At 37.2% G+C, this 22,610-nt stretch overlaps 1 protein-coding gene and 1 long non-coding RNA gene across 2 annotated transcripts in view; one reads left to right on the plus strand and one right to left on the minus strand.

Annotated features, from left to right (window-relative positions):
• Positions 1-2,609: 2,609 nt before the first annotated feature.
• Positions 2,610-22,610, minus strand: part of LOC136819073 (serine-rich adhesin for platelets-like) — a 30,384-nt gene continuing 10,383 nt past the window's right edge. The window contains exons 7-11 of the mRNA XM_067075241.1: positions 15,492-15,617; positions 8,474-8,994; positions 7,422-7,616; positions 5,434-7,000; positions 2,610-4,965 (exon numbers count right to left, since the gene is read on the minus strand). Of these exons, the coding sequence (XP_066931342.1) occupies positions 2,681-4,965; positions 5,434-7,000; positions 7,422-7,616; positions 8,474-8,994; positions 15,492-15,617 (4,694 nt within the window). The 3' untranslated portion in view covers positions 2,610-2,680. The remainder of the gene's footprint in view (positions 4,966-5,433; positions 7,001-7,421; positions 7,617-8,473; positions 8,995-15,491; positions 15,618-22,610) is intronic.
• Positions 11,081-12,269, plus strand: LOC136819077 (uncharacterized). The gene is made up of 3 exons (XR_010848392.1): positions 11,081-11,165; positions 11,357-11,428; positions 11,663-12,269. It is a non-coding gene; the product is annotated as an uncharacterized lncRNA (long non-coding RNA).

Consider the following 22,610-nt stretch of genomic DNA (forward strand, 5'->3'; position numbering starts at 1 on the left):
TATCGGAATGCTGGTAATTGTCTCGTAATAAAGTTTCTCAATGCTACTCTCGAGTACCTAATAGCCCGGGGGGGGACGCTAATTATTTTTTCAAAAATTTTCCACCCAGGACATTCTTATTCCAACCCCCCTCCCGCTTATTGATTTTTGGGAATTTCTTTTTGAAAGTTACCTCTTTTGCCCTAAATCTGCTGTATTAGCCTCCTTTTCGCTTATCAAGTTTTGAGATTTTTATTTTTTTATTCCAAACCCCCCGGTTATTAGGAACTCGAAAGTAGTCAAAAAAGCTCTGACGAGTGCTGGAATACAGGAAAAACGGCCCTTCAATCAATGGGCGCTTCGAGAAGAAAAATTTAAAATTAAGGGTGGAGGATATAACATTTTTTGGAAATTTACCCCCCCCCCGGGGCTCTGTGACTTTTGACCCCCGGACAGCAGGTGTAACCCCCTGGACAAGCATCAGTTGTCTCCTGGACATTCAAAATTACCCTCAAACAAAGCAAAGTTACGCAAAAATAGAGCAAGTTTACCGCCCGGACACTATATCATCCACCTCCATGTATGTACGGACAATTTCTGTAAGAGCCCATACCGGAATATCTATCATTTTCCATTATATACCGGAATACTGGTCAATACCGGATTCTCGGAAGCCAACCCTCCTCCCGCCCATTAGGGGGGGGGGGGTAAACACCGAGACCATAGCAGCAAATTTCTCTCTTTACTTTTAGACCAATTTTTGGATACATCATTTAACTGTGTGGTCTTTCTTCTTATGTCATTTCAGCTAATAATAAACTAATCATAAAAATGAATGAAGAAAAAGTAAAATTTGATGAATAGAAGACAATGTTTCATTTGCAGAGAATTCGATGGAATAGAAAAATGGCGGATGGACGGTGGGTGTGTATAATCCATTCTAAAGTGATGATTGATTGGTTGGTGTTTGAATCACCTGTTGTATGGATTTTAGAATCGGTAAGCAATTATATGTTTATTTTCTCAATATATTTTTCATATACATTTTATTCTGATGGAAAGAGTCCGGAATTGACCCCTCTCTCTGTTACTTTTCTGTGCTTAATTGTAGGGGGAATTATGTTCCATTTTTTCGATTTTTTCAACCCCAAAATCACTTTATAATGACACCCCCTTATGACTTTTTGCCACAAAGTGTCAAAAACTTTCATTTTCCTATAGTCAAATTCGTTCAAATTACTCCTATACCACATAATTATGCCCCCCCCCCCATTTTATGGTTTTCCTCCAAAGTTCCACCTCTGGAAATTCAAGTCCATATGTTGATCCATTACGCTCAAAGGCGGTGCCAAACATCCGAAGATTTCTTTTTGAGCCACCCGGTATTGGTAGATTCATGAAAAAACGTCGAGTAAAGCTCTCATTAGACTAGAGTCTACTTTCAACTGAACTTTGCTTTCTAATACTTTTGATGGCAATGAGTCCAGTGATATGTAGACTATAGAGGACATCGCCATCTTGGATTTTTCACTTTCGTTTTCAAAAATTCTAAAAAAAACAGCAAAACAAAAATATATTTCGAAATCCCATCAAAGTTTATGAAAGTGTAACAAAAACATGAAATACCTCCAAAATTTTAAGAAAAATGGTCAATAGATTATGGTTTTCTGTTTGTTTCTTTCCAAAAAGGGACTGGATCTAGTGGATTTGCTACCACCTCAAGCAAAGCCAAAAAAATGGAGTCTGTCAAATTACACCGTCCACTTATCGGCGCAATCCAGTTTATCAAAAAGCTGATTGACAGAAAATCGCTTACACAAACATAATTTTTCAAAATGTCCAAAGTATGAGGTAATATTTGCATGTATCAGCCGGAACAGCCGTGCTTTACTTGACGTTTTTTCGTGACTTTTTTCATTATTCTGCTAATAGGGAATTCGTGTATTTGGCGGATGGCTGGGAAAAATAAATTTGGTTGAAATTTAACTCAGGAGGATTTCAGGTAAATCCGCTGAATCTGCCAAATTTTATTTACAGGGGTACACCAAAATTTCTACCTTTAAGGTATTTAACTTTCAGTTGAGATTAGAGCGGGGAGGAAATTAAAACCGGTGGATATTTTTAGGTAAAGAAGACGAGATGAATCTTCTTCCATTTCAAAAGTTTTTTTCTTTGCAAAATAAAATTAACAATAGATTTTATACAAATAAATATTTTTATCCTATTAACAAAAACAGTTTTTCCTCAGTTTCAAAAGTCATTTTATTCTGAAAAGTGTGTTTCATTCCGAGGCTACCCATATCTGGTGCATCTTTTATTTATAAGAACTCTAGACTAAAATCAGAAAGCTTGTAAATTCAATCAATCGAGGCATTTACTTGAGAAATATTTTGCCTCCGAAATACCTTAGTTCTCCCTTCAAATTTCTACTAAAAACTTAAAAAAAAGTGTTTTTCTATTTTTCTGTCATTAAAATAGTAAGAGAAAAGAAAATCATTTATGGATCTATTTTCAAATTAAAGAAGTCCATTTAGCACTTATGATTGTCAATCCAATTTAGTTTTTTTCCTCAGGTGCCATTCACCCATAATTTTAGCTCCGTCTGCAAGGACTATCCAGGCTAGATTAGACGACCTGTTCTTTTCTATTTTCTTAATGAATTCATTCTAAAAAATCTCCATCCTTCCATTCATCATATCCTTCAAAAATACGCATTCTGATTTTCATCACCTTGCGCATTAAATTGTCCGTGTTCCTCTTGAAAACAATGGGTCGGTTGAGGTGGTGTCGTTAAGGGGTCCAGTTCCTGGGTCATCGGTGCTAACGGGTCCAATTCTTCGGTATTTGCGAATCCATTTTGATGTGTTGCTTTAGAGATCATAACATGATGATTTGGTGATTCTTGTTCGCTTGAATCCGATTCGGAAAATGCAGATGAATATTCCCCGATTTGGATTTTGCCGTCTGATCGGGCGTCAATGACGTAAGAAGCATCTACGGTAGATTCTTGGTCAGCCCATGCTTGTTTGATCTCGACAGACTGGGTTTCTATGCTATCTTTTGTTTCAACGGTTTCAATGATATGAGTTTCCTGGCTATGACTTGTTTCGATGGCGATGGACTGGACTTCAGCGGTGTAGTTGGTTTCCATTGAATTGATGACGTCATCATTATTATTTTCGAAAGAATGGATTTCGAATGATTGTGTTTCTTGTGTGTAAGTGACATCGGTTTGATGTTCTTGTTGGAAAGTCTCTTGGCGATCTTGCTCGTCGTTTTGGACAGATGAAGTGGTTTCGTCATTTGGAGAGACACTTTCTTGCTGTCTTTCTTCTGTGTAAAAAAAGTTTTTTCCTTGTCCTGGAGTTGGTGAGGAAGTTTCTTCTCCTGATTGATCTGATGGGGAAGCATTTTCTTGCGGTTGGTCATCAGTTGGAGAAATTAGTCTATGTCTTTGTTCTTTAGATGGTGAGGTGATATCTGGGTCTTCGTAGTTAGCAGTCGGGGAGGCGAGCTCTTCTCGGGAGAGACCCGATGGGATGATTACTCCTCGTTGTTCGGTCGCCGACATAACTTCTTGTTTCTCTGTGATTTGTACAGATTCAATGATTTGGGATTCGAATTCGATACTTCCTTCCATCGGTGATTCGGTGCCTTGTCGTTCATCGTCAGTAGTCGGCGAGAGAAGTTCTCGGCTCTCGTCTGTAGTCGGTGAAATCAGTTCTCGGCTTTGGTAGGGTTGTTCATTCGGTGAAATTACATCTTGTCGTTCTTCGTTTATTTCAATGTGTGCACTGGCAGATGAAGTGAAAATCTCTGATTGGTCATTGGTGGAAAGAATTTCGTCGTGTGATGGAGATACAATTCCTTGATCTGGAGAACCAATTTCGGCTCTTACTTCAACCTCTGGTTGTGCTATCTCTTGAGATTCTTGAACTTCAGTTGATATCTGCTGGTCTGATTCTTCAATAGCTGATGATAAGAAATCTTCGGTTGCTTCCTCTGTAGATGGTTCGGCGAAAGATGCTGGCTCTTCACTTGGTGAAACGATTTCTTTTGATTCCACTGTTGGTGACACAAGCTCTTGTGGCTCTTCAGCTGAAAAGGATTCTTTTGGTTGTTCCGAGGTTGAGGAAACAAGTTGATGTGAATCCTCAGTTACAGGTGAGATTGGTTCTTGATGGTCAACAGATTGAGGTACTACGTCTCCAGCATCTTCACTTTGGGAAACGATTTCTGCTTGTTCTTCTGATGGTGACATGGTGGGCTCTGCTTCTTCAACTGGAGATGACTTTTCCTGAATTTCTTCCGTCGGTGAAAAAACGTCGTGTCGTTCTTCCGTTGGTGAAACAACGTCGTGTCGTTCTTCCGTTGGTGAAACAACGTCGTGTCGTTCTTCCGTTGGTGAAACAACGTCGTGTCGTTCTTCCGTCGGTGAAACAACGTCTTGTCGTTCTTCAGCTGGAGAAACGACGTCTCTTTCATCTACTATTGGGGAAGTGATTTCTGGTTCCTGTTGTAGTTGTGAGTCGGTTACTTGTTCAATGATCTCTTCATCTTCCAGAGATGGGGACACTTCATCTTGGCTATCATTTACTGGTGAAAGAATCTCTTCTGGAGCTGGTGAACTAATTTCTGGAGTCGGGGAAATGATTTCCGGTGACGCCTCTACCTCATGATCAAAAGCAGAAGAAATGATGTCCTGTCGCTCTTCGTTTGGTGAAAAAGATTCAGGTGTTTCTACTGCTGGAGGAGCAATATCTTCTACTTCTTGTCTTGATGATGGAGAGACAAGATCGTCTGTTTCGGTTGTCGGTGATACGACCGTTTCCGGTTCATCGCTCGGTGAAATTATTGTTTCTGTTTCGATGTTCGGTGTGACGACTTCTTTCTCGGGTGACGTGACGTCGAATTCTTGATTGAAATCTAACCTTCCCACACGTCCAGGGTCTTCTTCAAAGATTTCATTTGGCGAACTTGAAGCCCCTATAAAAACCAAAGTTAACATGATTATCATATGTCAATTTTGAATTTACTCTACTTGTTAGACTAAAACAGTCATTCCAAAGGAATGGGTACGTTACACCACTCTCATTTTAGTCTGTATACGGCCATTTGAGATCTAGAGGCACCGCCAACAATGCATTATTTGATAGCATCCATGGAGGCGGTTCAATCGTACATATCAACCGTGGTTGACAATTTCTTTGAATGGCCGTAATAGTTTAAGCTTTGTTAAGCCATCATTAAGATCAAAGCAAGAAGCCGAATTTTGTCAACCTGATTGCGTGAAAAATATGAACCATCTGTGGAAAGATCTTTCAGTTTTAGCAAATCAGCCACCCGAGAGAGTGGAGAACGTAACAAGAGTAACATTTTCTAAGATTCTTGGGCTTCTCACATTCACTTCACAGTTAATTTTCAACAACAATTCTTTTAAAACCGTCATCTTACCTGTGATAGAGATTTCAGGTGATTCTTCCATTCTCTCTTCTTCTTCGACCGTTGCAAACGAGTTCTCATTGTATTGTCCTTTACTTGGTGATTGGTTAGGTGAGAATTCAGAGTTGGGTGTCTCGCTATCATATTGCCCGCTCACTAACGGCGTGACACAATATAAATCGTGGTCTGAATCTTGACTATACGTCGCATGATAGTCATACGGCGTTGGTTGACTGTTGGAGATTTCTTGTTGCTCGAAATGAACTTTTGGAATGTTTTCTTTGTCTTCATTATCGCTTTGTTCTTCGCATACTTCTTCATGTTGGATCAAAGTGAACGCTTCTGATTGGCTGGGTTGTAAAATCTCGGGCTCTGATTGGTTGATTTGTGGAATTTCGGCCTCTGGTTTGCTAGTCTCTGCAACATCGGTCACTGATTGGCTAGTCTCTGCAACTTCGGGTTCTGATTGGTTTACTTGTGGAGGCTCAACTTCAACCAAATCTGATGTTTGTGGTTCTTTGACTTCCTCTGTAGCCAAAACAACTTCTTCTGATTGGCTGACAATGATGTCATCGGCTGGTTTTGCGGCCTCTGATAGGTTGATTTCAAGATCTTGTGGATTGTCCTCTACTGCTGCAACAGGAACCACGATAACTTCTTTGTCTGTTTTCGTTGGTTTTTCTTCTTTTCCTTCCTTCTTTTTCTTCGGTTTCGTTTTATCGCCAACTGAAGAAACTTTACCGGTCGGTTTCTTAGCAACTGAGGATGCCGGTTTTTTTGATTTGTCGGCTACTGTAGTTTTTGTTGTAGAAGTCTTTGTTGTTTTTGTAGAGAGTGGTTTTGTAGGTGACGTTGTCGTGCGACCTTTAGTTGCTGTTGTAGGTTTGCTAGATGCGGGTCGCGTTGATTTGAGGGATGATGCTGAAGCAGGTCTTGTGACCGATTTCGTTGGGTCAGCAGTTTTTGCTGTCTTTTTGACTGTTGTGCTTGATGAAGGTTTAGTTGCTCCAATTGTCGATTTTGGTTTTGTTGTTGTGGTCGTTTTAGTTGTGGTTGTGATTGGTTTTCGGGTCGTGGAAGATGTTTTTGTAGCTGTTGCTGCCGTTTTAGAGGTTGCAGACGTTGTTGTGCGACTAACTCCAGTAGCTGGTTTTGTTGCTGGTTTTTTCGCTATGTTTTGTCCAGGTTTTCCTCTATCAGCAAGTCGAGGCGCCCCTGGAGCTTTTGGGGTTGGTTTGGGTGTAGTCGTTTTGCTGACTGTTGGCTTGGCGGTTTTGGTTGTTGATGAGGACGTTTTACTGGCTACAGTTGTGGGTCTCGACGTCGCTGTTGATGGCCTTGTGGTTCCAGCAGATGTTGGTTTCTTTTTCAAAGGAGCTGTCGAGACTGGCTTGACAGGAGATTTGGATGTTGGTCGAGTACTGGATGTTGGTCGAGTACTTGATGTGGGTGCAGTTTTGGGCCGTGTGGTTGATGTTTTAGTTGCGGTAGGTCTTGTTGTTTTAGTCGTAGATTTGTCGGTTGGAACTTTGCTGATTGATGTCCGTGTGACCGTTGTCTTGGATACATTGTTTGAAACCTGATTGAGCGAAAAGTATAAAGACGAAAATTATATCAGCTGTCAAAGATATTCGTCGTATCAAAAAATTCTAAGAAATTAGAATCTGGGCCAATTTTAAGTTCTGTCTGACACAAACGATTTTATTATTTACACTACGTGATTTTTGATATGGGAAATCCGAAAATTTGTTCCAAATGGATAAAGCAAGGGATTCTTTCAAGTCAGGTTGTGTAATCTATATAAGAAATAAACAAATGTTCAGGAATGTTCATGGTATTCATGACGTAATGTTTTCTGCGGAGATACCCCGATTTTAGCCAGTAGTGGCAAATTTAAACTAGACAAAAGTTGTATAAAATTTGCCACTACTGGCCAAAACCGGGGTTTTTCCGTAGAAAACATTACATCATGAATATCATGAATAGGAAAGTCCACCTACCTTTGAGGTCGTCTTGGTAACGGAAGTACTTTTCTTTGCACCACCAGTAGATGCGGTTTTCTTGGTTCCTTTGACACCTTTGGTTGGTTCGTCTTTTGTTTTACTTTTTGACGATTCTTTCTTCACGACAACGACTTCCTCAACAATTACTTGTTCTGTATCTTGTGGTGTCGTATCTGTTTTATCTGTTGTGTCCTGCAAAAAGGTTTGATACCGATTAAAAATAAGTAAACATTCGCCGACTTTAAAAATGATATTTTTTTCTTTTATGCATTTTGTGTAAAGGCCGGCGCAAATGAATCCAATATTCAATCCAACATTTCCAATTCATTGTTGGACGACATGTTGGACGAAAAGTCACGTGGAAAAATTCGAAAAGTTGCATGAAAAGTCATTTGCGCAAAAACGTCAAACATTTTCATCCAACATGATTACGCAAATGCATCCAACATTGAAACCAACATAATAGTGACGTCAATCTCATTAAAAGATGTTGGATGAACAGTTTGACGGTGATCAAACTTTATCCAACATGATTTCCAACAATTTTCTTAAAAAGCTGCGATTTTATGACTTGGGCAAATGAACCCAACATTTGATCCAACAATAATTTTGGATCAAATGTTGGATTCATTTGCGCCGGCCTTAAGTAAGAGATAAAGAAATAGAGTGGTCAGTATCGCTCATATTTGAACATTTCTTCCGGCTGCTTAATTTAAACTTGTGGCACCTTGAAATAATAGACACTTTCCAGCAAACAAAATTAAAACCTATCTTGCTTCAAAGTTGAGAATATTGCATTTGTAGTTGATAAGATTTGCCTTTTACAAAATGTTGGAATTATAATTATGATATTATACCAAAAGAGTTGAAATTAAAACGAAACTAAGGACCTACAATTATCATGATAGCACCAAAAGAGTTAAAACGGAACTAAGGATCAAGGACACGAAACAAAAGCAGAGGTTGTTTCAAAAGTTATTCAAACCATGTAGTTCTGTGTAAATAATAAAATTTAGGATTCTTAGATCTTTAGAGTGACGTATTAGTACCTGTACTACTGGTGTTGAATTTTCTTCGACAGGTGTCGAACTCTCTTCTGGAGTGTCCAGTATTTCAGGTTCAGTGTGTCCGTTAGTTAAAACAGGTTCTTCCATGGATACTTCCTGTCCGACATCCGAAGCTCCATTGATTTCTACAATCTGCTCATCTTCCGCATTACCAGAGATGTTTGTATCTACAATCGGTTCGAAGATCACATCCGCCATTGTTAATAAATTTGGTTTCGAAACAGATGATTTTAATTTTTGTTGATTATTTGAAACAGGTTCTGGTTTATAAAGACTTGACCAGTCTAGTGAGGCTGCTCTCTTGATATTAATGCTATTCTGTACTCTTAATATAGCCTGTGAGATTTTATTATCATCGTTCTTTTTCAGCTGTTTTTCTAAGAAATACGGATCTTTAGAGTATTCCAGTGTCGGAGAGGGTGACCGGTTATTTTTGTCAGGTGTTCCGTTTCCTTCTACTGATGAATTATCATCAAAACTCAACAAGTTTGGTGAAGATTTTGCTGAAAATAAAAATTGTTTACAATTAGAATTCTGTAAATCTCTCTGTAAATCGAACAAATGGGACTTCTCATTCGAGTTCGAATTAGCGAGAGTTAGCTTTACAATGCATTAGAGACGACTTCACTAAAATAGTCACGATTTTAATTGTTTGAATTTTTCCTGTGATTACATCCTAAACCTTTGTAACTTCTTTCGCCTTTAAATTCTCCGTTTAACAGCAAAACTAACAAATATTTTTAAAACCTTTAACATGACAAGAGACAAGAGAAGAAAAGCTTCTTTCCACACACAGAAAGTACTTTAAGGCTTTTCTACCGCCATATAGCTTGATAAGTTCTGTCGATGACTCAAAGAAATTTTCTTTCCATGATCATTTTTGATAAATAACAGTTTGTTATGACTTTTATGATTTTTGTAAATTTTTGGCTAGGTCGCGATATATGTGTGTCTGAAAATGTCGTTGCTTTTCACGTCTAATGGAATAAACTGACGTACGGCAAGTGAGAATTGTCATGTATGAAATCGGCAATTTCTCTCTCAATACGAAAATTTCATACTATCATACTACAGTCAGTAAAACATAATGGGATAATGCTCTTCCACATGCTATGATTGTGTTACGTTATTGTATAAAATCATTGATTGAACGTTAACATAAACTGTCTCTTCTATACTATACAGAAAATCAGCGATATCCCCGTGGCTGAATTTCTTGGGGCGAATGGGGCAATGTGTGGCGAGCTGTGGCAACATTAGATATAGAAAACTCAATGATAACACGTGGCTGAATTTCTTGGGGCAAATGGGGCAAAGCGTGGCGAGCTGTGGCAACATTTCACATAGAAAACACAACAGTGTCTCCATGGCTGAATTTCTTGGGGCAAATGGGGCAAAGCGTGGCGAGCTGTGGCAACATTTCACATAGAAAACACAGCAGTGTCTCCATGGCTGAATTTCTTGGGGCAAATGGGGCGAAGCGTGGCGACTTGTGGCAACATTAGATATCGAAAACTCAGTGATACCCCGTGGCTGAATTTCTTGGGGCAAATGGGGCAAAGCGTGGCGAGGTGTGGCAATATTTCACATAGAAAACACAGCGATATCTCCATGGCTGAATTTCTTGGGGCAAACGGGGCAGAGTGTGGCGAGCTGTGGCAAAATTTTATATTATAGAGAATACAGCGATATCCTCATAGCTCAATTTCTTGGGGCAAACGGGGCAAAGTGTGGCGAGCTGTGGCAAAATTTTATATTATAATATATAGAGAATACAGCGATGTCTCCATGGCTGAATTTCTTGGGGCAAACGGGGCAGAGTGTGGCGAGCTGTGGCAAAATTTTACATTATAGAGAATACAGCGACGATGTCTCCATGGCACAATTTCTTGGGGCAAATGGGGCAAAGTGTGGCGACTTGTGGCAACATTTCATACACTGAACATAACTCAGCGATATACCAATGGCTGAATTTATTGGGGCAAACGGGGCAAAGTGTGGCGAGCTGTGGCAAAATTTCATATTATAAATATAGAGAATACAGCGATATCCTCATAGTTGGATTTCTTGGGGCAAACGGGGCAGAGTGTGGCGAGCTGTGGCAAAATTTTATATTATAGAGAATACAGCGATGTCTCCATGGCTCAATTTCTTGGGGCAAATGGGGCAAAGTGTGGCGAGCTGTGGCAAAATTTCATATTAATTATAGAGCTCGTTATAGAGAATACAGCGATGTTCCCATGGCTAAATTTCTTGGGGCAAATGGGGCAAAGTGTGGCGAACTGTGGCAAAATTTCATATTATAGAGAATACAGCGATATCCTCATAGTTGGATTTCTTGGGGCAAACGGGGCAAAGTGTGGCGAGCTGTGGCAAAATTTCATATTAATTATAGAGCTCGTTATAGAGAATACAGCGATGTTCCCATGGCTAAATTTCTTGGGGCAAATTTAATTTCGCGATTTAACAATTTTGGTGTGTTTCGCGGAATTTCTTCCCTTAAGGTAAGTAGCCCTTTATTTGTAGAGTGTCCGATATAGAAGTATCGAGTATATCAATACTGTATATATTTCTAAATAGTGTTCTATATAAGTCATCTACGATGTAATTATTTTGCATTTCAGGTCGGGATGATAATCTCAATGAAAATAATGTACCAACAAACGCGGATACAGTGAGTGTACTTTTAAAATTCTTAAACTGGGATTTTTCAAATATTTCTGTAACCCAGTTATAAAAGGCATCTTAAAAACTATCCTAAACTTAAAAAAGACAAGCTAAGCCGTACAAATCTCGTACCCGTACCTTCTCGGTTTGGTTAAAAATTTAGAGTACCTCTCTATTGGGATCATTTTTTGTTTTAAGATAACGCTGACGCCAGATGCAAAGCAGAAGTATGAAGAGATGAATACTCCTAATAAACGTATATACAAGCAGGTAATTTCGATTTTTTTTTATTTGAAAAGCTATTCAAATACCTGCAAGTCTAAGGTAATTTTCTGAGAAAAAAATCTGTTTAAATTTGTCGTTACTGTTAGATCGGGCTGTTTCCGTGTATTACACCATGAATACAGTTTAATTTGATCTTCAAAGGGAATTGGGGAATTTATTACGAATTTCTAAGGACGATTGACAGTTGATGTTGTATGAAATTTACATTGATATTTTTAGGCATACGAAGATATCAAACGAGCCAAACTGATGTTTGAGGAATAGTAGTAGAGAAGGGAAATTTTACTGGCTTTGAAAAACGATTCTTTTGTTTTGATTTAGTGTTTTTATTGTTTATGTAACAATTTTTGTGTTCTAATATTTCTTTTTTATAACTAAAAGCCCCAAACTAATTTTTTATACACGCTTTTATACAAGATACGGCTTTGCGGACCATGAAACGTGCGATTCCTTCAATAATTACATCAGAAACGTGTATGCGTTAGTCTAATTAGCCCTCTCCTAAATTACTAAAATATTTTTTATAATTGATCCCTTGACGGTTGTGGTTGTTATATTAATTAGGTTCAATATCGATTACATTGGAACCGGAACATTGTCCAATTTGTTTTTATTTTTAAGCAGCAAAATATTTTAAAATTTATTTCAATGTAAATATTATGTTAAACATTTAAAAAGGAAAAGAGAAAGATTTTTATTTGTAATTTACACTGTACTGTAATATTTGTGAAGCGAACGTTAAATTTTATGTCATATTTGAAACAACTAGGATACATTTTTTTACGTCGATGTCAAAGACTTTTTATCTTAAGGTTTTGTAAATAGATTTTATTTTGTTAACATGTCATATTTTCAAATAAAATTGAAAGCAGAAAATATCAATCTCGCGTCCTTTCATGGGCAGGCATGAATGTAGCATATTAGTTTACTCTATAAATATTTTAACATAGGAACAAATGACGTAGCTTAGTATCATATGTGTTCGCCGTGTTAGTCAATTCGATTGATCACTAGATTCACGAAATAGTGACTTACAGTGCGTTCCGTATAATGATCAGGTTCATATTGTAAGATTTAAATCAAATATATGCATACATTCTCAAATGGTCATTATTTTTTGCTTCGTCAACATGCTATTTAATTAACCAATTCGAAACAACATCGATTGCTAGTAAAAGTAACATTCAAAACAGTTAGTTCGCTCGTTTTTCACAATTCTGCGACGAAATGTTTCCCTCTTTTTCCAAAGAATTTAACCATTATTTCTTACTATAAATTGTTACCACAACTTGCCCCAAGAAATTCAGCCATGTGAACATCGTTATGTTTTTATGTCTAATGTTGCCACAGCTCGCCACGCTTTGCCCCATTTGCCCCAAGAAATTCTGCTATGAGGATATCCCTGTGTTCACTATATGAAATGTTGCCACAGCTCGCCACACTTTGCCCCGTTTGCCCCAAGAAATTGAGCTATGAGGATATCGCTGTGTTCACTATATGAAATGTTGCCACAGCTCGCCACGCTTTGCCCCAAGAAATTTAGCCATTGGTAAATCCCTGAGTTATGTTCAGTGTATGAAATGTTGCCACAGCTCGCCACGCTTTGCCCCGTTTGCCCCAAGAAATTCAGCTACGAGGATATCACTGTATTCTCTATAACGAGCTCTATAATTAATATGAAATTTTGCCACAGTTCGCCACACTTTGCCCCATTTGCCCCAAGAAATTTAGCCATTGGTAAATCCCTGAGTTACGTTCAGTGTATGAAATGTTGCCACAGCTCGCCACGCTTTGCCCCGTTTTCCCCAAGAAATTCAGCTACGAGGATATCACTGTATTCTCTATAACGAGCTCTATAATTAATATGAAATTTTGCCACAGTTCGCCACACTTTGCCCCATTTGCCCCAAGAAATTTAGCCATTGGTAAATCCCTGAGTTACGTTCAGTGTATGAAATGTTGCCACAGCTCGCCACGCTTTGCCCCGTTTGCCCCAAGAAATTCAGCTATGAGGATATCACTGTATTCTCTATAACGAGCTCTATAATTAATATGAAATTTTGCCACAGCTCGCCACACTTTGCCCCATTTGCCCCAAGTAATTCAGCCATGGGAACATCGCTGTATTCTCTATAACGAGCTCTATAATTAATATGAAATTTTGCCACAGCTCGCCACACTTTGCCCCATTTGCCCCAAGAAATTCAGTCATGGGAACATCGCTGTATTCTCTATAACGAGCTCTATAATTAATATGAAATTTTGCCACAGCTCGCCACACTCTGCCCCGTTTGCCCCAAGAAATTCAGCCATTGGTATATCGCTGAGTTATGTTCAATGTATGAAATGTTGCCACAGCTCGCCACACTCTGCCCCATTTGCCCCAAGAAATTCTGCTGTGAGGATATCCCTGTGTTCACTATATGAAATGTTGCCACAGCTCGCCACACTTTGCCCCGTTTGCCCCAAGAAATTGAGCTATGAGGATATCGCTGTATTCTCTATAATATAAAATTTTGCCACAGCTCGCCACACTCTGCCCCGTTTGCCCCAAGAAATTCAGCCATGGAGATATCGCTGTGTTTTCTATGTGAAATATTGCCACACCTCGCCACGCTTTGCCCCATTTGCCCCAAGAAATTCAGCCACGGGGTATCACTGAGTTTTCGATATCTAATGTTGCCACAAGTCGCCACGCTTCGCCCCATTTGCCCCAAGAAATTCAGCCATGGAGACACTGCTGTGTTTTCTATGTGAAATGTTGCCACAGCTCGCCACGCTTTGCCCCATTTGCCCCAAGAAATTCAGCCATGGAGACACTGTTGTGTTTTCTATGTGAAATGTTGCCACAGCTCGCCACGCTTTGCCCCATTTGCCCCAAGAAATTCAGCCACGTGTTATCATTGAGTTTTCTATATCTAATGTTGCCACAGCTCGCCACACATTGCCCCATTCGCCCCAAGAAATTCAGCCACGGGGATATCGCTGATTTTCTGTATAGTATAGAAGAGACAGTTTATGTTAACGTTCAATCAATGATTTTATACAATAACGTAACACAATCATAGCATGTGGAAGAGCATTATCCCATTATGTTTTACTGACTGTAGTATGATAGTATGAAATTTTCGTATTGAGAGAGAAATTGCCGATTTCATACATGACAATTCTCACTTGCCGTACGTCAGTTTATTCCATTAGACGTGAAAAGCAACGACATTTTCAGACACACATATATCGCGACCTAGCCAAATTTTTTGAGTGTTTTAAAAGAATGTAGTGTATATAACTTTTAAGAGGATTTATAATGATTCTGTTCTCATTATAACGTTTGCGAAGCGAGTAACTTTAGACTGCACAAATCATTCGTGATAAGAGGTCTGAGGCTAGCAATTACGTAACAGTTCAAACTATGTTTTCAAGCTCACGATGAGTCAGAAGCAATCGTGGCGGCAAGGGAGAGAAAGTGAGGGCGGGGCTGACCAGACGGTTGTGTCTAAGCAAAAATCAATGACATCAAAAAGCTCATTACCCTGGGTACGAGGTAGGTTTGTGTGCATTTGAAAATATCTGAAGCAAGTATTTAGCGTTCAAAACTTTAATATCGCACAAGCTAAAGGTGGTGTTGTTGCTTTTCTAACCGAAAAAGACCAAAACCAAAATGCTAGGTTGAACCCAAAGAATTTGAGCATCGTAGCCATTCAATAAACTTTAGAGACATTTTTCGAATGCTAAAGCAGACGCACATTATGCAGACAAAGCAAAATTAACAAAATAATTTTTCAAATCTTATTAATGCGCGGCAACAGCATGGGAGGGAGGGAATTCGTTTTTTGTTTTGTTTAAAAGTTTGTGTGAGCAAATTCTGCTGGATACATTAAATGGTGTCCTTCACTTTTAAGTTTCTTTTTTTTGCTTGACCACAATTCAATTCCTAACTCAAGCTGGGCACATATAGCCCATGCCCAATATACTCGACATTGGTTCTTAAAGAGTTAAAGTCAATGGTGATGCATATTATCATGAATAAGGAAAAAACAATACTTACTTAGGAAGGATCGTTTTAGATTAGACGCTCGATCTTTCCTTTTCTTTTGAGTTTCAGGTGAAGTTGTCTGTTGGATAAAAGGTGATTGATAATCGCTTATGACACTCCCTTCAAATTCGTCTGGTGCTAAAAAATAAAGGTATAAAAAAATTTAATTATTTTCCAACTCGCCAATATTAATCTATAATCTTCTTTTCATCCATCCTAGAATCACATTTCATGTACAAGATTTGTTTTTTACCCGTATGCAAACTTGTATTGCTTTTAGGTCTGTCTGAGAGCTGTTAAATTTGTATAATTATTCGACACAGTGTCCAATCGATATCAATGTCAAATTTCTGATATACCCCAAAAATCTCCACACAAAGTTTTAATAAATTGTACGTCAACTTTTTTTATACGTTCACCAAAAAAACAAGGAAGTCGACCTCAGGATGATTATTATAAACTATGAACTGTTATTGAAGTTTTTGATCGTGACCTTATTTATTTTTGTTAATCATTAAATGATAATATTTGAATTCATAACTTTAAAGGGCAAACTTAAGTTTGTATTGGAATTAAGTGGGCTGGCAAAATTTTGAAGTTTTCATTGGGTTGTTCCAAAGAATTTTCATACAGGGGGATGGACAAACCTTTTTAAGTCAAAAAGATTTCTTGGAAACGTGTGGATACCTCCTGGAAAATTGCAAAATTTGCAAAAAAGACCCTGGAATAAATTCTTTTCATGTCTGAAAGTGAGGTTGGACGAACTAATATCAGTCGTTTACCCCCTGGAAAAATGAAAAAATACTTCTTTAGACCTCCTGGAAATTCTTCTTGGATACCGCCAGGAAAAGCTCGTCAACCCCCCCCCCCCTGTATGGTTATAAAATGGAATGGCCCATTGCATGTGAATAATCTTTTTCAATGATAGGTGATGGGTATATGTGTGCCTTATGAGGCCGTTTTTCACTTTGTCTGGTTGGTCTTTCAAGGGTTAACAAAAAAGCTAAAAACAAAGAGACCTTTTCAGGGTTGGGTTTCTCATGTACATTGGACTAGTCAATATAAAAAAAAAAATTTTTTCCAAAAATTGCGCACATCCTCAGCATCCCCTAATCCAAGAAACCCTTCCCCGGTTAATTGATGTTGGAGTAAATTATATATATCTGCGTTGTAGGAATGTCTTTATTTTAAGTCTCTGAAGAACTTTCTTTTAATCAAACAAAAGCCTCCATCCAACTCTCCGCAAAAGAAATAACTGCTGAGGAGACAGGGTAGACAGACAGAAGTTGACTCGTCTTCCAAATTTGAACTGATAATATCTTATTTTCAAAAAGAAGTTACATTTTATTTAAAAAAAGGAAGCAAAAAGTGTTTTAAATTCTCCATGTCCCGAATTCTCATGAAATTTCTCCTTATCTAACGATTTCTCAAAGAAAAAAGTTACTTTTGGACCCTTATCTTGAGGAGACAAAGACAAGGCCCAATTTTGACGGTGGAGTCGTTTTGGAGAAATATTCTAGTCTTTCCTCTTTTATCAAGCAATCAATTATTTTTCGAACAAAAATAATTGACTCAAACAGCCTTAAAAGAAATTTCGAAACCTCAAAGTTTTGATAAATTTAAAAACATCTTACTTTAAGATTCTAATCGTGTTTTTTTTCCATAGAAAGTCGAATCCACTTAGCGGCGATGTCTTAGACAGACGTCTCGAATACTACATGTAATACGTTTTTTAATATTCCGAAAATTTTCAAATAATAAGAATCTTTTTAAAAAGTCCTACCTACATCTCCAAGGGAGCAATGTTATATATCTACACCCCCTTCTCACAGACCCACTAGAACCCCTTCCCACTGGAAAAATTGGCCAAAATATCGTCCCCCAGTTAAAAATTCTACTGGGTCTGTGAGAAGGGGCTGAATATTTAGACACCCGTGAACTTTAGGTCTATCGCTCTAGTTGGTAGGAGCTCCGAACGGGCCTGTGATATCATAGTCATTATAAAAAAGCCCGGTCTGGAAATCTTTTGTTTCTTTCAATTACTAACAGTTCGAGCTTGCGTAGCTTAAATTGGTTTGTTTTGCATAATTTTTGATCATGTGATTATAAACATTAGCCAATCCCAAGAGTCAAAAATGGTAACGTGATCAAAAAGTATGCAAATTGCAACTTGTCTTTTATTCATAACAAAGGAAAAGTTGACAATGAAGCTTAAACAATACATTACCAGACCAGGGTTTTTATAATGACTATGGTGATATGGGAGTGTATGGGAACTCGAAAACTGGGAAATTTCTGTGTCCTTTCTGCCACCTCCAATAATTTATAGTATCTTGAATTTCCATGGTTAATGTTTTGAATAAACTTTAGATTAAAAATGGTCTGAAATAATTTGACTTTAATTTGATCCCATAATATTTTGTGGAAAGCTTGTTTTAAAATTTGAAAACCCGATTAAATTTTTTAAACTTTTTCAGAAAAATAAAAACTTGGAGTTTTTAGCAACCACAATTTGACAAAACATTCCTACTTTTTTTATCATAAAAAGTTGGTGAAACTTTAAAGAAACCAACTTCAAAGATAACATATTATATCACAAGGGGAAAATTTTTTTTAAACCTTTCGGTTTGTTTTGAATGTAGGATTTTAGAAAGAAACCCTCAGCGGATTTCAAAGTAAATGTATTTTGTCGTGCAAAGCTTTTGATCAGCCTCCGAAATGGTTAAAACTAATGAAATTTGTTTTGAGAAACTTTTATTTTAGTATGTAAGACCAATGAAACCAAAGTCTAGTCACCTTGGTTGGCCTAACGAACTCAGAATTTGATCGTAAACCCGGTGTTGGTTTCGCTATCCACAAAGCGAAAAAACAACTTATGCTAGATTTTCTTTGTAAAATTTAAAGTTCAGCCTTCAACCTCTCTTATTCCATTAAGTTATACAAACCATAATTATACCATGATTCAAAGAGAAAAAGGCACGTGGAGAGCTGTTTTCCCTTTTAAAATTCCTAAAACTAGACAAAAACGTACCCAACAAGGAGAAGGGAAATTTGGAAATGTTCTGCCTTCAAAATTTTGAAGTCTTTTTGGAGAAAAAAGGTGTGACTCAATGAAATTTTAATCATCTATTCTCAAAATGGTCGTCTGAATCTTCTAAAATGATCCCTTTTGTGATTTTTTTATAAGAAACTTTCTTTTGTCACTTCCACTAAAGTTGAAAAACTATTCTCAATTTCTCTAACTTTGGATGTTTGTTGCCTCAATCAAAATCTTTTATGTTTTTCATTTTCTTATAAAGTGATTTTTTTAATTCCTTTCCAGACTGTTTTTTCACACCTAGGGTGAAATATTTAATTCATATATTTTTCAGTTTGTGCAGTTATATTAGCTTTGAAGTCTATCCTCTTAATATTTTAAATATTTTTTCAAACTTTGTTTTAAAATTGAAAAATATATATTTCAGACTATTCTCCAGACAATCTGTTATTTAGTTAGTTTCTGATTTTGACGAAAAACTCCGATAATGTTTTCCATTTCTTAAGTTGATCTACAGTACAAATTCTTTAGCCAAACTAAAATTAATTTTTCTACCCTATCAGCGTAATTAGACTAGAATTCCCTTGTCGAACTTCGAAAAACCGATGTTCGATTAATTTCATTAAGCGTGTCGGTATTGAGGTTGTTCCTGAATTTTATCTCCAAACCCCTTTCGAATCTCACAACATACGTTATATAAATACATTTTCTAACTTTCGTAAAAATATGAAAAAAAACTAAAACTCACTTACACCTATTGTACGATTTTATTTCTTTTTCGAAAATGTCGAATTTTCCTCTGACCAGATCTTTTCCGTCTCTTTAAGCGGAAGAACTTTCAAAACAAAAGAAAAAACTATCATATATTTTCACGGTGAAGACGTGCGCGTAAAAATAGAGAAATATTTTGGTTTTACACATAATCCATGACCCGAAAACCGTCGGGGTTTCCATGATAAGGGTCATGGCCTTCAAAAGAACAATACCGTTTTCATTTACTTTGAAAACAATAGTTTCTACGCTCAAATTTCTCGAGATGTATCAACACAATGCGGGCCTCGTTTTCAAATGAAATAATTATTTCAAACGACATTTACACATGCAATATGTTTTCCAAAATAACCTTTTTCAATTTTGATTCAAAACCGCATCAATTTATGTCTGACGACGTTGAATTATCGTAGCAATATGTCTTTGAGAACGAGGTTCGCAATTATTTCATGCATTTCGAGAATAGTGTATTGAATTCTCATCTCTGGACTTTGGCCAAGCTTATCATATGGAACACATCATTTAATGAATAGCCCCTAGTCTTTGAATCTTCTTTGGGAAAAATCATTTCTTGATACTTAATTTTTATCCGTATTTTTTGGGTAATTGAAAACAAATCGAAAAAAAGGCAGGTGGTAAAAACAGATTCAGATACAGCTGTTTCTTACTAATTCGAACTCGAACGGGGAGTCGGGGAGTAATTTGTTCGAATTACAGAGAGATTCGAATTATAGTAAGTATTTTAAGAGGTTTTCTTCTTGACGGGGTCTAGAAATAAGTTCGAATTATAGAAGTTCGGATAAGCGAGAGTCTACTAAAGCATTGGTTTTTGTAAAATTTCATTGTTTTGGTCTAGCCGACATCTTGAACCCTTTCCTACACATCACAGCCTTGGATCGATGATGAATTTCTTCAAATTTTCTTTCGCCTTCGCTCTTCTATCTTAAGCTCTTATCATCCCCTTTTCTCACCCCCTTATTTCTTCTGTCTGTAAAATAAGATTAACCAAGTCCTTAAACAAAGTATGTCTGAAAAACCCTCTCCAAATTTTCCTTCTCTAATCTTATGAGTGCCTTTCTTAAGGACCCTTTGTGTCTGGGGTATCTTCCTTATTCGGTGATTTAAAAGCCAATCAAATTCTTGTTCGAAAATGTGAATTGATGCTTAAATATACACTCCCGGATCTTTTCTTACTAAAAATTCATTCAGAATTTTTTTCGATGAGCTCAAATTAAAGAAGTAAATTGAATATCAAAATCCTTAATTTGGGGATAATTGACCGATATTTCCCCGGTAATAATCCGATTTAATCCCGACGAGGGCTTACTCCGTATAATCACGGCATCATTGTGACAGAATTATTAACAAAGTTACGAAATTTTTACCCAACTAATTTTTAAAGCCGACCTTTCACACCCTCCTCCCCCTCGTAGGGTCAGTTAGGATGTCCGCTTACAAGATAGGGAGCATTTAGGGAGGCGTAAAGAAAATAAACCCGCCCTTCAAAATGCATGAGTTACTGAACCTAAGGATCACACAACGAACCATCACAGACTGTTTCGAGTCTAACTCGAGATCTCGGGAACAGCATAGATACGCTTAGTAGAGATAACTCAGTATAGTTTACATTGACTCTCTTCGGAGAGTCAAACCCAAGCTCCCAGTATTAAATTCTATAAACAACTTTAGTGTAAACTCGAAAGTTTACAAAGTTTATTTCTTAAAATCTCTGTACTGCTGTTAACAAGAAAATGTTTTCTTAGATCTCTGTAAAATACGTATTCATTATAAGAACTTTTGTAAGAACAAAATAATCTAGATGAGATGGAGTTTTTATAAGATTTTTTAATAATTGGTCATTTGAAATAATAGAAATGACGCGTTCTTCAGAAAAAGTAACAAAATCGATTTATTACTGGTTAACGACCAAATAAACCAAATAAAATAAGACCTGGAAACAATAGAATTTATATCCCCATTAGGATTTCGATAGAAATTTTAATCCCCTTTTAAGAACAATCTAAATTTCTCCAAGTAATCACCAAACTTCTGACAATCAACTCTCCAAACTCCGTGGGGAGAAGTTCCACCGGAGCTGTGAGACAGTGGTCTTATTAGCCTTCTGCTCATCCTCTAACCAAAGTTTCTATATAGGAAGTATATCTATAGAGGTCTGCGATTCAGACTATGGTGTTATCGATAGAAAAGTTACACTTTCTCGAACATACAAACAATAAAGTGTTACCCTATTAAACCAAAAATTGTAATGAAGCAGGGGTGGAGTCGTTCTCCATGAAATTCTCCCAACAGTCAACATCCAACCAATAAAAAATTACTTGTGGAAAAATGATAGCACTGGGCGTCACCCGTCTATTCAAATTCTCCGCCCAATGCATATTCCATTAATTTATCTTCAAATAGTTACTAACCTTGTTGTTTAGTGATAATGAAATTGTTTCTACCAATTTCCACGACCAGCCCAGTTTAGTAGAGCAAATTTATGAGAAAGGCTACAGAAGAAATTCAGTTCCCCTTTTTTTTCAGTAGAAAGACCCAAATATCAACTCTCATGTGTTTTCAGTTTATTTTTTCTTCAGGGACAGTTCATCAAAAAATTTTGTTTTTGTTTTTTTTTCTTTTTTGAAAGAAAGAAAGATTTTTTGTTGAAAAAGGAAGAACAATAGATAAAAACAATAGGAAGAGAGAACAATAGAATTGACTATAAAAGAATTTTACAGCCATTTTTAGTGTTTTTTTGTTGTGTGTTGTAAAAATTTAGGCGATTTCCCTTGTAAGAAACGATAGTAAAAAGTATTAAGAATCGACAAAATGCAACCCCTCCCGAGAGTCTTTGAGGATCAACTGGAAATCATTGAATGGAATCGCAAAAACGGCAATGCTTTATACCAAAAGTATTCCTTGCTTCATTCGTCAAAAAGTCGAAGAAGGATTTTACATGGTTCCATAAAAAAAGCTGACTCATACAAAATAAATGCTTATAAAAAAATCTTTAAAGAAGGGGAAGAAATGTAGACTGTTCTCTCTCTCCCTTATAACATCTGCGTCTAGTCTCTCATTCTCATCTTCAATTTCTTCATCATTTTCAATTTTTTTTTGAGAAAAATCAAAAGGGGAAATTCGCCTATTTCCTCCCCTCAAAAAATATATTTATACATAACTCGAACCTCTATAACTCGAATGTCTCCTTAATTCGAATAAGTTTTCTCGTCCCTTAAGTTAAAAATCAGGCCAATGCCTTAAAATCTCCATGACTGGAAAATTCCGTTATTCGAACGAATTTGCGTTCCCCGTGCGTGTTCGAG

This window comes from Clytia hemisphaerica, unplaced genomic scaffold, assembly GCF_902728285.1.
Source record: "Clytia hemisphaerica strain Z4C2 unplaced genomic scaffold, Clytia hemisphaerica genome assembly, whole genome shotgun sequence".
Taxonomy (NCBI): Eukaryota; Metazoa; Cnidaria; class Hydrozoa; order Leptothecata; family Clytiidae; genus Clytia; species Clytia hemisphaerica.